Below are 14,766 nucleotides of genomic sequence, written 5' to 3'. Positions count from 1 at the left end.
GTTGATTACGGAGCTGCAGCCAGGCAGGTATTTTCTGTCTCTTCCTTGTTCTTTACTCTTTATCCCATAAAAGCTTCTTGCTTTCTGCTCCATTTGGTAGTTCTCCAAAAGGAGACTGTTCACTCCATGAAGTATTAAAGTTTGTACCAGCTAAATTGTCTTCTTTCATCGTTTTTTAATAGTTTCCGGCGACAAGGTACACTGTAAACCGCCACAAAAGCCCCAACCCAGTGGCATATCCCACTTAGGTATTAATTTGTCTCTGAGAGACCCAAGGTTTAGCTAAAGTCATGGGATTCTCAAGTTTCAAAGAATTGAGCACGCCTCCTCCCAGCACACCTGCTTATTTTCTGTCTAAGAACTGTCCTGGCAGCTTGAGATAACTACAAAAATGACAAAATATTACTGAGACAACCTAGAATTACGAGGCCGTCATGGGGAACTTTCCAGTTAGACAAGATCATTCTTTTAAAAAGTGCACCTGAAAGCAAGTGTTCCCAAATCAACAAACAGGATGGGAGACCTACTAGCACACAGAAACCTCCAAAAGCTTCAAGACATCAAAAAGGCTTCATTGAAAGATTTATTGTAAGAGGTAATGAAAAATTAAAAACCAAAGAGGTGCCTAAACCCAAAGACTAAAATAGCGACGTGACTTCTACGACCTCCTTCTATCCTGTTACCTGAGCACTAAGCCTCTACTGAATTGCCTTTCCACGAGAACAAGAGACACGAGAACCGCAAATGAAAGCCCGCTACGTTAGCTACCTTCAGCTGCAACAGCTCCAAAGTCAGAAACCTGCAACACCTGGGCCTCCCGCACTACACCCTCCTAGGGGCTCATCTTCAAAACACCTGCCCAGGAATGGTCTCACCCGCATTCATCAGGACACTGGGGGAAAGGTTTTGCCAAGTCCTTCCACACCAACTCCAACGCCCCCATAGCTACCCCTGAAGAGGCCTCTCCCAGGGTTGACTGGACTCCCAGGGCCCCTCCGGTTAATTATTATCAGTTATTCCCTTTAACAGCCCAGGGGGAGCTGAAATTAAAAACAATGAAAAACCTTATCAAATTCTGGTAGCGACAGGGCTACATTCTGTACTTAAAACCCCACTCAGTCTGGAGCCCGCATTTGGGATCCTCGGAAAACCGACAGGAGCCAAGAAAAGCTGAGAATTCTTACCAGAGTCAGCTCTCTCCAGTCTCTGTAGTGCCGCGCTGCGAATGGTAAAATTTTGAGTTTTCCCTTCCTTTCCAAATCCTGGTTGTCGACCTTTGTCTCCCAGGAACAGCTACTGCCTTCTTGTTTGTCTCATTCTGCGTCCCGGCAACTGGACGCGGCTTTCCGCCTGCCGGGGCCTGCGGCTTGCCAGCTCCTGCGTGTGCAGGCAGCTCAGCGGTCAGGCTGGGGCTCCGAGGCCTGGCCGGACCGAAATGTGGGACGCACTCCGCTTGCAGCTTAAATATGGCCGGACAGGAAGATGGGTTGCACTTCCTCTGCGGTCAGGGTCCTGCTGACTGTTACCAGCTCTCAGAGGAAATAAGTCTGTCTTTCTGTGGGCTACCTTTGGGAGTGGCTTTGGATCTCGGGAGGGTGGTAACCTTTGCACCTGTGGTGGGTGGGCTTAAAGACGCAGGCGCCCCAAACTGGGGTTCCTAGTCTCAGCGTCTACTAGATGCAGGACCAGGAAGCAGAGTCCAGGAACTGCAAAGAACCACTGCAGCTTGGACAACACAGAGGGGGGGTGCTTATGCTCGGCAGGAGATGAGGAAATTTTCTGTTGGGAGGGAGAGGGGATGTGTTAATAAAGACAGAGATGGAAATTCCCAAGCCTGTAGTAGGGAAAGCACAGGTAGGATTTCATTAAGAGGAGGCTCTGTGGGTAAGTACGTCCCTGCTGGGGGCGGTGCTCTCTGGCCAAAGGGAAGATGGGATGTTTTTCTGTTGTGGGTTCAAAGCTGTGTGCCTGAGGACGTGTTTCCAGGGCAAAGACCTAAACTCAGGTGGACTCAGCACACCCAGTTTGGCCTAAATCAGCATGGGGAACAAGTAGGGCAAAGGCGGCAGCTTGTTCCTTTGTCCCATAGTCTCACTTTGGGGTCACAGACTGAGGAAGGGAACTTGGGTTTAGATCACGTATCCCTGGAAGGGACATTTCGGGCATCTTCTGGCTATAGTTGCTGTCATTCTTTGTGGTGGTGGGAGGGAATAGGAGGAGGTTAAGCAGAGATCATTTATTTAATTATCCTTATTCTACTAGTTAAGATTTGGGGATTAAATTTTTGCTGATTTCTTTACTCTCCTCATCGTGAACACTGATTTTTTTTGTCATTCAGAGAAAAAAAAGGAGAATTTGTGAGGAAGAGGCAAATAGAGTTTTTAGTTAGTAATTACTGTTATAAAGGAAATAAAGCAGGGTAAGGGGTAAGAGTGACAGAGCTGGGTGCTTTCCTTCCATTTCTCCAGAGGCTTGGAACTTGCTTGTACCTCAGGACTTTGGCAAATGAAGTGTTCTCTGTCTGGAACCCCTTCCTCTCCTGTTAACTGTTCCTTTTTGCCAGGTTACCTCTTACTATCCTTCAGAGCTCAGCCCCAAATCAGTTCCTCACTGCTGAATCCTTACAACCTTGTAGTTTGCAGAGTAGGGACTCAGTACATAACGAAGTACCTGAGTAACTCAGTATGCCAGCAAACTCAGTCAGACAAGTTCCCTTCCCAAGCCTGTTTACAGGACACTTTGCTTAATCTTACAGGCCATCTAAATAATTTTGGCATTCTTTTTTTCTACAGAAGATTAATCTGCATAATTTGGTTTCACTTGACGATAAATATCAACAGTCACGTATCATGTCACTCTCCTCCTTTTATTCACCTTAAAAATCTTCACGGCCCTTGGAAACCCATGCTGTCTGAACTACAAATTAAAATGAATAATCTTCTATTTGTAAAAGATCGAGTCATAAATAGGCAGAATCAACCCATGCTTTTATTTTCATCGCATATAAAAACTTCATATGAAGGTATCGATGTACAGTACTATTCCCATGGGCTGTAGGAGAGGCTAAGAAAACACTAAAAGAATCATCGTTTTTAATGCTCACACACAACTTACCCCTCTGAAAACATATCCAAAGAAATAAAATTAAAAATAACTAAAATCAGTAAGGATTTTTTTTTTGTAATTATAGTGTCCCCTTTGTACTGTTTAAAACAAAAGTAATCAAATTCCTTTGGGCCAGGGCTGCTAAAATCTACAGTTTGTGTCAAAAAAATAAAGTAAAATAAAAGGAGGCTCATTTTTTTTTTCTTAGAAAAAAGTATTTCTCCTTTCACAAAGTCACATGTTCTGAGGGCTGGGCAGCAGTGGAAGGAAGTTTCTGCATGACCCACTGGGAATTTTTCATAGGTTTCAGAAGCTGGCCAGTATGCAAGGCTAAATGTTAAAATTCTAGAGCAATGTAGATTTTGCAGAAACACATTCTAGCGAATGGTGAATCCGTTATGCTCTGTGAATTGGCGTCATATAAAACTTTGTGTTTAAACATAAGGATTCACGTATATAAGCAAATTTGGTTGATCTCAGTTGAAGAAAAATTCCAGGGTTAAAAAAATGACCTTTTTCATATTATATACTTTCTTACCATGGCAGGAAGCCAAGGAATAAACTACTAATACATGTGACCTCTGGCTCTACTTTCAAATCAAGTTCATTTGCCCACGTGCTCTAGAAGTTTAAATATTTTTTATAATCACAGGACAACAATATTATTTTGCCAGTAGTGTCTGCAAATAAAAAGCAATCAAATATAAGTAACTGAAGCCACTCAGTATCTGACGGGAAAACCACCATCACACTCACCACGTTGCTTCATGGCAAAGAGTCCTTCAGGCCTTGTATCTCAGAAGCATCTCAGAATGTTCCAGAGGGTTGTCTGTGGTTCTGTAAAATCCAGCTACTGACAGAAAGCCAATGGATTCAAAGCTTGGACGTAAAATGCCCAGCCCTAGCCCCATCGTTACCTTACTTATTAAATGCAGCAAAACAGAAGAAAATATTGGTTAAAGTTAAGGCACAGCCCTGGGACCAAAGACCTGCAGCTATGTTTTTTTTTTTAATTTATATATCTTTATGTATTTTATAGTTTTCTGGAATCTTCCATAAACAAGCTCTAAGGTGACAAGACTCTATTATAGGAGAAAAGAAAATGTACAAGAAGTATGTATACACACCGTTCATTCTCTCACCAAGAGTTTCCAAATATATCAACACCATCCCATCGTGGGATGATGTTTTAATAAGAACTGATAATTTACAATTAACATTACAGTATGTACATTACAATAAATACATGGTTGTAAACAGACAGACAAGACTGTATTACAGGTAAGGTCATTTGGTGAGAAAAAATGCATGGCACAAAAAATAAATAATGCATTCAAAAATTATCATAAAGCTTTCTGTAATATCCACTTCATTCAAGTTTTTTTTCCTTGTCTGCAATTTGTTCTATCTACATTATTTTCTTGTGAACTTTAAGTGACGCAAAAGAAAAGAAAATTCAAACAGCATTCTGTGTTTAGTAACTTGCAAGCTGAAATGTACTGGTTTTATGCAAACTTGGACAATTTTTTCCCCATACAGTACCCAGATATTGCATTTTCTTATGGCATTTTAGGAAATGTAAAGCCACTTGTAAAAGGATGTTCTTTTTAAAGCAGTACATAATTCCGAAGCACACTTTGGCGAGGCAGGAGGGAGAGAGAAAGAAGGGAGAAGCAGATTGTACAGTGTGTTGTCCCTGTCTTTCAGATCTTACTCCTTTTCTATAAGGTGATTGTCCATTGGTGGGTATCTTCACAATATGTGACCATTAAAAATCAACACATTTTTTCTAAAAGCCTCTCTTTTATAGTGTAGTTATGAACCTTTTCAGGTCTGGATTTGTTTGTGACATATTGCCATTCTCATTTTTTTTTTCCATTATTAAGATTCTAGGCTCATTTAGTGGTGGTGAGGATCCCAAGCATTAGGAAGGGGAGGGAATGAGAATATTTTGAAAAAAGGAATGAACCCTAGATTCTTTGCCTTTTCTTCTAGACCTCCATCAGGGACAAGTAAAATTAAAACAGAAACAAGTTTTGCAGCGTTCTTGTCAAAGCACTTGCCAAACATGGGACTGTATTTGAAAGACTACAGTCTGATTTTTACAAGGAGAGGAGAGTGGAAATCTGGTAATTAATTGGTCAATTCCAAACCTGTGTTCTATGTGAAAGATCAGAGCTATGTCATTTTTCTATCAAAGTTTCTAAACATCAGTGGATCTCAGGGGATTAAAGTAGTATCTTCAGCCTGGGGCACTTTCCCGGCTGATGACTTATTAATCCCCAGAAGCTCCTTGACACATCCCCAATATAAATGCTTTTCAGGGTTACAATTTTCTTTATTGTTTTATTTATTTTCCATTTGGTCAGATACTCCTTTAGCCTCTACTTGAGTTCTTGGACATTACTGTGAAAAAATGATTATGTGGGCTCCAAACTCTTCAGAGAAGGTAAACACTTTATTAAGAGCTGAAATGGAAGGAAACTCCAAACTAAACAAACGCCCCACGATGCCAACTGAAGGTAGATACTGGGACTCGGTCTCAAATTGTAACACAGTTCTTGATGCTAAATTCAGCCAAAGGTGAGCTCTAAATTCTGATCTAGCCTTCTTACCCAACCCAGTATTTTAAAATGGCATTTTACTGCCAAACCTTCAGTCCCAGAGGTATCACCAACTTCCTTCTGTGTAAAGAAGTCTTCCTCCACAAGACCAATAAAGCAAGTCCTACATGTTACATGGCTGTCCGTCAAGGAAGAGTCATTGCTACACTTAAAATCACTTCTCAAGACTATTCCTCATACAGTTCTTAATCTCATGGTGAAATCACAGAAACAAAAGCACATTCGTGGTACTGGTGTTCGTTAATATATTCTGCTAATATTGTTAAATTGTCTAGCTAGCTGTTAACTTTTCTTTGCAAATCAAGAGTAAAAGCTCATCATTACATATGACCTCGTGGCAGAAAAGAACGCTAAGTCTAAGCTGACTGCCTGTTTCTTGGCATCAGTACAAATGGTGGTGATATATTTGATAAGACCCCAGCTAGTAAATGTGGACAGAGGTTCAAACACACGCTAAATAATGAAGCAGCACAAGGGGGAGAAGTTTTTCTTGCTATAACTGACCGTGAAAACAATAAAAATGCACATGAAATGGGTGGGTTGTTACAAGGACATGCACTTGTGAAACGAGGCATATCTATCGACACAGCAGAAAGTTATCAGAAGACACTAAGTGGGAAAGTATCTAAAAAAGACGGACCATTTTAGCTACTGGGTATTTATGTATCTCTCACTTGCTTCAGACAACACCAACTGATGATGGAGTGTCCATGAGGCTGGAGACACGTGAGACAGAACGCACATCAAAGACTACTGAACAAGGATTCACTTTGCACACCGTGAAGAGAAATGTGGAGCAACTCTGTGTCTCTGAAAAGAGTGAAACAAAAGCTGGTAAATGAAGACCTTACAAAAAGGGTTTCCTGCAACATAATGTGGATTTTTGTTTTTAAAATATGGAAGTCACTGGTATATAAAACAATGGATCACTACAAATCAGTTACTTGCTAGGAACTCTAAGGTGCAAGAAAATTCGTAAATTAGATTTATCCAGTGTAGCACAGATTTGTACTGAAAACTTGCAAGTTACTCCTTAGAAAAAAAATTAACCAGTGGCAGATGGAGTTCTGAACAGTTTTTTTTTTAAATATAATACCTCAGTACATTTAATAATAAAAGTAAGCTCTACAAAAAATCTGTTTTACATTATCATACAACACGTAGAGGTCAGTGCAGCTCGCGTGAACCGCACTTATTCAGTCACGTATCAGGAAGACTTGAAATTAGAAAATGATGCAATTTCTGTGGCTCATCTTCTTCCTGGTAACAGATTCACATGGTGTCCTGTTCCTGACCCACCTGTTGCTTCACCCATTAGTTCACTCTGCTCATGTGATGCCTTCTTTCTGCTGAAAATATTGCAAACAAAGGAAAAGAAAAGAAACTCCAAATCATGTCAACTTCGGGACTGCGTGGTGAGCCCCACTCCCTAGAAAACGCTTTGGAGTTGATTTTCTCTGCTTGGTTAGCTTTCCCACGCGGCCACCAGGGGCCAATGCTGTTCGCGAAGATGTCCCCCTTGCTCAGATGACACGGAGGTGAAAAAACGGGTGACGATATTCCTGAGCGCCAGACTGAGTCGTCAAGGTCGGTTTTGTTCCACAAACGTCCTGGCGGATGACAGTGAGGTGTGACCATGGTTGTGGCAAGTGACATGCACTTTGGAAACAAACTTCTCTACTTGAAAAAGAACCCGAAAAACCAAAAACAAAAGGCGTGGAGGTCTTTGCTCTGTTACGTGTCGGGGGAGTGATCTTCTATGACGTGGGCTTCGGGCTGGTTCTCCTCCTCCCCCACCGCCTCCTCTTCCACCTGCTCGTCCAGGGGGATCTCGGTGGACTCTGAGTCTTGAGTACAGAGAGTCTTGGAGTCACTGCAGCTAGTGTCCTCCTCCACTTGACTTCCGCTGTCCTTTTCCGTGTCCGACTCGCCATCTTCCTCTAAAGTCAGCTCAAACTGGAACTTCTCGGTTTGACCCTGCCGGCCCTCCTCCTGGTCCTCAGGTGCTGGGGAGGGGCTCTGAGGAATTGTGCTCTGGTACCACTCACGATTGTCCTCCAAAGTGTCCAAAATGTCCTGGGCGTCAGGATGGACGAGGTCTGCCCACGTCTCCCAGAGAGGATGGACGATGTAGTCTATGAAGCCCACCTGGTCAAAAGAAACCAACTTGAGTGCAGGACTGGGACTAAGAACAATGCAAAAGGGTAACGAGATCCTGTAACTGTATCTGATACATTGAGTTGATTTAAATTTATATGTATGATATATATATACATCGTATCATATATAAAAATATATAACAAGTAGTACGCTCTGCAAATACACCACTGGACTGAAGACTACTTACCTTAGTTTGGTAAAAGAGTCACTATTTCCGGTAGCAGACCTTTTAAGAATGTTGTCACCAGCTGGTGAAAACTAGCTTCTAGAATGCTTAGTCCAACAGCAGGTTTGTGATGTAAAAAATCTCCGGCTGTTTCCATGGCAGGGCATGGCTCGAGGCCTGGACTTTATTTTAGAATAGCCAATTTATAGGTGAGTCCAGATTATTGAAATAATGTCATATGCTCTATATGAATTCATATAACTTTATTCACTTATGTACTGAGGTAACTGAAATAATGCCACATATATGAATAGACTATAAACTAGAGTCACGATGAGGGAATGTAATGCCCTATGAACATACATGTGACTATACGAATAGAAAACCTAAGAATTAAAGAGTTTTTTTGGCTTACAAATACTAAGGGGAAATTGAGCTTGTCAAAAAGAAAGTAATTAAGGGGGTGTGGGTATAACTCAGTGGTAGAGTGCATGCTTAGTAGGCACAAGGTCCTGGGTTCAATCCCTGGTATCTCCATTGAAAAAAAAAAGTAATTAAGAAAACCCAATAAAATACTGTTTGACATGCATACACGTGCAGACAAAGAAATCAAGTGTTCCCGCTCAGAAAGCTTTAGGCCTGATGCGTCACCTGGGACTTCTCCACAGATGCGTTGTGCTTGTCGCACATGGGGCTGATCTCCATGCCCCGCTCCCTCTCTCGGTCCCCTTGGCGGAAGAACTCCTCCATGATGCGGTCTGTCCACTGGCGGTACAGCTGGAGAGGCTTTGTGGGGTTGCTCAGGTCGGCACAGTGCACCATGTTCTGAAGGACCTGAAACAGACGACCGCATCCTCTGCTTAACACCTGTTCCTTTTCCATTGGAAATTCACATCGGATGACTATGACACTTAAAAATACATGTGGTGTAAAATTCACTCCAGACAGCTTGACCATGATGTGTCTGTGTGCAGTTCACACTTGTATTAATAGTCCCAAGTCAGGCCACGTCTCCCGCCTCTACGTATCATGGGAGGAGCTGTTTACGTGCTTGGCTGATTACATTCACAGCTGCTTAAATGGTTGGTTTTGTGGATGTTAGGGTTTTTTTTTTTTAAACACATTTCCAACTGAAAAGGCCAACAGGATTTTATCTGGTTCATCTACAAGATGAAGAATTTTGATAAAGACCCTGCTGATAATTACTAAAATTATAAGCTCAGGGAAAGGAGACAAATCTTACCTAAGCTAGACACAGACACGTGTGTACACACACATGCACAGACACAGAGCCAAGTCCAGTGTTTTACCTGAATCCTATCAGAGTAATTATCAAGAAGGAGAACTCCGGAACTTGTCACTTTCTTGGTTTCAACCATAGTTTTCAAATCAGCCAGTAGATTCATGTGTTTTGACATGTCTGTGGCAAGTACCTTAAAAGATAAAGAGTATTTTAATAAGTAAAAAAAAGGCCACAGAAAAAAAGTCAGAATTTGCACATGAAAATATCACGGAGAACGTGAGAGGAAATGGAGAAGCACTGTGTCCTCTAACAGCAGTACGTGGAAACCCTGCCCTAGTTCTTGGGGCAGAATCCTTTCCCCTTGGCTGTCAGGGTTCCTGGAAGCCCAAACACCCGTGTGTAGGAGAGAGAAGCACGGGGCACTGAAGACCACTTCCATGGTGAAAAACGGGGGTGTTTCCGCGGATAAGACATCATCACACGTTTTGAAGTTTTTCTGTTCCTTGGACCAGAAAGTGGTTACTGGGTCCAAGGTTGCTCACAGAATACTTCAAGAAATAGCATATTCTGGTTCATTTTTTGCTTATCCAGGACAGTAGTCGCTGCCTTTCTTTGTGTGTACAAAGCTTAGCAGATAAGCTTTTGATAACCAGAGAGTCCCCTGCGTCTCATAATCACTGTGGAGAATGTGCACAGAGAAGAGGAAAGTCAGGGCTGTTTCTACATGGCACCTTCTGCTGACAAGAGACTTTCTCCATTTTTTGAATGGAAAAAAATAAATCCATGTTTTGGCCAGCATCCTCTGCTTTTGTTAGTCATCAGTGTCTGCCACCAGATGGGAGGAGTTCAGAAAATAAACCCAACGTGGGGTACGCTGTCATGGTTCTTAACTCCAGACTGCGGAGTGGAGCCCCACGGCCCGCGGCAGGACCATCCCCTCGGACATAAAGGGCAATGATGCTTTGAAATACACAGTTTCTTTTACCTGATACTCATCTCTTTTTTTTTTTTCAAACAACATGCATCACAGTTGTCTTTTTTGCTTTTATCAGTTACTTACAATGTCAATGACCATCTTCCTTAATGATTGTCTTTGCTTTTTGGTCAAATTCTGGAAAATGTCACAGTTTTCTTCCTGAAGCAACTTAAAGCCCACGGCCAAATGATGGTTCTCCAGGACTGAAGAATCATTGTACATCAAGGCAAGTTCAGAGTCTTGAAAGAAAGGCAAGAGACAGAAGGTTAGCAAAGCCATTTATTCTCAGTTTATCTTATTGTTCATATTCTGAAACAGCTGGGGTTTAGGAAGCAATTTCCCCTAAACACCTCTGCTGATGTTCCCATCATGCTATGATGACACCACCTGAGGGAGCAGACTTGTTAATATAATCAGGGATAGAGCCTGCAGTCTTGGGAGTGTCTGATGCTCCTGACTCGTGGCAAGTCAGTTCCCTCTGCGGCTTCAAAGACAAGTTAAACCAGATTATCTTGACCCTCCTTTCCCAATCTGCCACAGGGAACAACAGACACTCAGCAGAGTAAGACATTATTACTCCTACCGTTTGCAACCTGTCCAGAGCATAAGGTGCCGTATTCCTGAGAACTGCGTGCCACCCACCCAACATTTTATTTATAATGTAAGGATCGTGTGATTCAGGATTATTTGTACTCAGGGTACAGGGACATTTAGGAACACACGAACAGTATCAGATGTGTTCACACTCTCACCTATTTTCTTTCATAGGATAGCTTTGAAAGTCAAAGCATTATTCATTCGTCTACTTCCTTTTCCAAGTATTGTGTAAGGCACAATATACAAGCATCTTGCCCGCCACCTGGGTGCTCACGGCTTCACACAGAGACGGGCGTTTAGCTGCCCACATAACTCCATGGTGAACGTTCCGCTGCTCCCTCACGACTGTCCTGGACCTGTGTTTGGGCAGCAAGAGATCCCACCTCTTTCCTAGTTTCTGTAAACAGCAGACTCGGATCTATAAAGTAGTCATTAAAAAAAAAAAATCGACTGGTGCTTTACTCTGTTTCCACTGAAGTCACCGTAAAGGCTAAAAGCATATGCATTTGATCTTTTTTCTGACTCACATGTGGAAAACATATATTCTTTTCAAAGAAATAAATAACTAGTAGTAATCAATGACTATTTTAAAGAAGTTAGGGAGAAGAGAGGTTCAAGATATTTCTACTGTGAAATCCTATGATTTTAGGTTTATACTGAAAAAAATAACATAACCCACAGTATAGCTATAGAGAGCTTACTTTAAAATGAGATTGGTGAAACAAAGTGTGTGTACGGGTGGCTAGTCCAGCTTCACCTTAATACAGTGGAATGTCTCTGCTCTTAGACATCAAAAGTCATATACTTTGAACACATAACTAATGTGGGTACATCTTTTCCCCCAAAACCTAGGCATCTTTGCTATAAACAAAAAGATTCATTTTCCAGGTAAAACTTAATGCTATATATATTCTGAAAATATATTATTTCAGAAAATAAAACTGTGACATGAAATGCTTTTTTTAATGATAAAGACTCTCCAGCATGTTCAAGGCTTTGTGATGCTATTTACATTTCAAGGATTTATTTACATGTACTGTCCTTGAGAAAGACTTACGCAGCTTCCCACTTGGACTTGCGACTTCTTTAAATCCTATTCAGATTCCCCTAGACCCCTCATTTATATGCGCTTAACTGACTCTGCCAGGTAGAACTGATCACTCTGTTTTCAAAACCTGCAGCATGTTTACAGTGAGTGTGTATGTCAATAGCATCAAATCATTTGGCGCCTAAAACTAACACAAGGGGAATGATTCATGGAAACGACCATCGCAACTAAGAAGCAGACATGTGTCAGGCCTGGGAATCAGCCAGGTGAGCCCAGTGGCCCTCCACCAGAGTGAGTTGTGCAGCATCCTTAAAATAGGACAGGGGACCTCCCAACCACAGGCTTACGAATCTGATGATTACAAGTCTTTATTACAAGAAGACCGATTCAACCTTTGGCTTTGGACAAGCCGGCAGCACTGAGCTGAGAGTGTGCTAGTCCAAGCCACTAACGCTCAATCGGCACACAAAAGAAAGAAGAAACACAAACTTAATATCTATAAAAAGAGAGTTTACTGTAAACTAAAGAAAATCACACAATTTTGACAGAGCTTTTCATAAAGCTACAAGTCTGCAACTCGTACTACAAGTCTGCAAGTTATTACAAGTTTGCCAGTTACCTTTTGTAGCATGCTGTGAAGTTAAAACTTACTTGTGTTACTGGCTACTAAGCCTCTTCTGAGTCCTAAAATAAGATGCGTGCTGGCTTGGTCCCTAGACAAAAGCTTCCCGAGGCAGAAATTCTCATAGTGCCCTGGGGCTCTCATCAAGCCTAGGACAATGTTCATCTACCAGGCGATGATGCTGACTCATTCTCTCAGGGATGACACAGCCTCATCACATCTCACCCTCAAGAAAACATGAGCAATCCAAACCTGCTCTGCGACGTGTTAACCGCCCCATGTTTCTGAGGTCCCACAGAGCAGAGATCTGCACAATGTCACTGAGTAACAGAATACTTCCAGAAGCAGACTTAGTATCCTTCCACCTTAGGCAGGTCATTAGCAAAATGACCTTAAACAGACACCCCTGGCCACTGTCCTGTATGTATGATTATCCCCTACAGTTCTCCATTATCTATCTCAGTGTCTCTCAAACGTTAAACGGCATCAGATTTATCTGTGGACTGAAAGTGCAGACTCCACAGGTACCCAGATGCCAATCTAAGCCCATGTGCCCTTAGAAGGTCCACAAGAAAGAATATGAGAGTTGGCTTCATTTTTCTTAAAAAATTTATCAGAGTACCTGGAAGACAGTGACGTTACTATCAATTGTTTTAATTTGTTCTCTAATCTATTGTTAATTCTCATATTATAATAAGGGAACATACAATATTGTATAAATATAATAGGATGTAAAGAAAACACACAAGTCTGAATTTTGGTGTGATTAATTTTAAAAAGAGCACACCCTGCTTAATGGCAGAAAGTGAAACAAAATGTGTATGTATTTGTTAAAAATCTATAAAATTAAGAACATAGCAAGACATACATAAAATTAAAAAAAAAGGATCAGGCTAGGATAATGAGAAATTGACAGTGTACATTTTACTGTACGATCTCCCTGCTCATCACAGAAAGGACCCAGTTGACCCTAACTGACGACACAACAGAAATTCATGCAGCTGCATCTAACGTGTATTAATATTTATGTGTCAATATATAGTAACGTTTCGGTGACTCCTGAAAGCGCTCCATTATAGGTTCTCATAAAGTAACTGAAACAGAAAATGTTACCCTGTGTAATTGTAGATAAATAAGTTCGTAAACCAAACTTCTAAAATACAGTGACTAGCCACACATTTTCAAAAATCCATGACTTTCCCAACCCTCCTATACCTGAGTGAGTCACTGAAGTGCATTTTGTTATACAGTAGTCCAGAGGCTATGAAAAGATTTAAAAATAGATAAATAATCCAAAAGACCTGAGTAAAATCTCTCAAAGCAAGGCTATATTTAAATGCTCCCTTTAACTCCTGAGCTGCAGCCACGGGTTGGAAGTGGATGGTAAAGGCACAGACACTCCTGGCGCTAGGCTGATGTGGGCCAGGAGAAGGCTGTTATCCACAACTCAGGGCACAAAGGGAAAAGCAGAGCTGAACAGATAGGGCAAAAAATTCACAATGTTGCACTTTATGTTTTCATATATAAAAGTGACTTTATAACATTAATGAACCATGATGGGGGGTGGAATTCCACATTTAATTTACTCACCAATTAACTTCAAGTACAGAACGAATAGAATTTCTGTAAAACTAAACCTGTTTGCAAAAGCACAGCTCTGAGCACCACTAACCCTCCCTGCGGAGGCTCTCTGTGCAGCTGTGCGTCAGAGCAGGTGGCCAGCACTCAACAGTCTCTACTAGCCCTCATATTTCTGAATTCAGTGATGACTTACTTTCTGAAATGTCATCAGTGAGGGAAAAATTGATGGGTAAAAAATACTAAATAAAAAGAGATAGTAAGTCAAAAGAGAAGTTCCCGATGCCCTTAGTAGGAGATTTCAAAAGGATAGGAGAGGGCTGGGCGTGCTGATGGAAGGGAAAGAGGAATCATGACCTGTGAAGAGCCTACATAAATGAGGGATATAACATTAATTCTGGTAACTTCTTGTATTTAAAACTTTAGGGGCAACATCACTATCTAAATCTTTCTTCAAGCCTTCACTTTCAACTGCCCTTGTCCACTAACATGGTCATATATTATTTCTAAAACATGCTGGAATACATGTTTTTCAAACATCTTATGCCTGATGGGACAGAACAATAATTTTTAGGGCTACATCACATTAACAGATACTATCGCTGAAACACCTATTTACACATCTCGAAAGAACATTATGTCTCTGG

The 14,766-nt window shown here is 41.5% G+C and overlaps 1 protein-coding gene and 2 long non-coding RNA genes across 13 annotated transcripts in view; 1 reads left to right on the top strand and 2 right to left on the bottom strand.

Annotated features, from left to right (window-relative positions):
- Positions 1–1,413, bottom strand: part of LOC116279526 (uncharacterized) — a 132,829-nt gene extending 131,416 nt beyond the window's left edge. For both annotated transcript variants that reach the window (XR_012071465.1, XR_012071469.1), the window contains exon 1: positions 1,185–1,413. This is a non-coding gene — a long non-coding RNA (uncharacterized lncRNA). The remainder of the gene's footprint in view (positions 1–1,184) is intronic.
- Positions 1,414–2,966: 1,553 nt separating this feature from the next.
- PDE4D (phosphodiesterase 4D) overlaps positions 2,967–14,766 on the bottom strand; it is a 679,763-nt gene continuing 667,963 nt past the window's right edge. For all 10 annotated transcript variants that reach the window (XM_072958624.1, XM_072958625.1, XM_072958632.1 and 7 more), the window contains 4 exons: positions 10,359–10,513; positions 9,366–9,488; positions 8,707–8,889; positions 2,967–7,877 (listed from right to left, as the gene is read on the bottom strand). In XM_072958624.1, coding sequence (XP_072814725.1) covers positions 7,464–7,877; positions 8,707–8,889; positions 9,366–9,488; positions 10,359–10,513 — 875 coding nt within the window. In that variant the 3' untranslated portion in view covers positions 2,967–7,463. The remainder of the gene's footprint in view (positions 7,878–8,706; positions 8,890–9,365; positions 9,489–10,358; positions 10,514–14,766) is intronic.
- LOC140695680 (uncharacterized) lies at positions 8,212–11,321 on the top strand. The gene is made up of 3 exons (XR_012071456.1): positions 8,212–8,264; positions 10,426–10,539; positions 11,043–11,321. It is a non-coding gene; the product is annotated as an uncharacterized lncRNA (long non-coding RNA).

This window comes from Vicugna pacos, chromosome 3, assembly GCF_048564905.1.
Source record: "Vicugna pacos chromosome 3, VicPac4, whole genome shotgun sequence".
Lineage (NCBI taxonomy): Eukaryota > Metazoa > Chordata > Mammalia > Artiodactyla > Camelidae > Vicugna > Vicugna pacos.
This window is presented reverse-complemented; position numbering and strand designations above follow the sequence as displayed.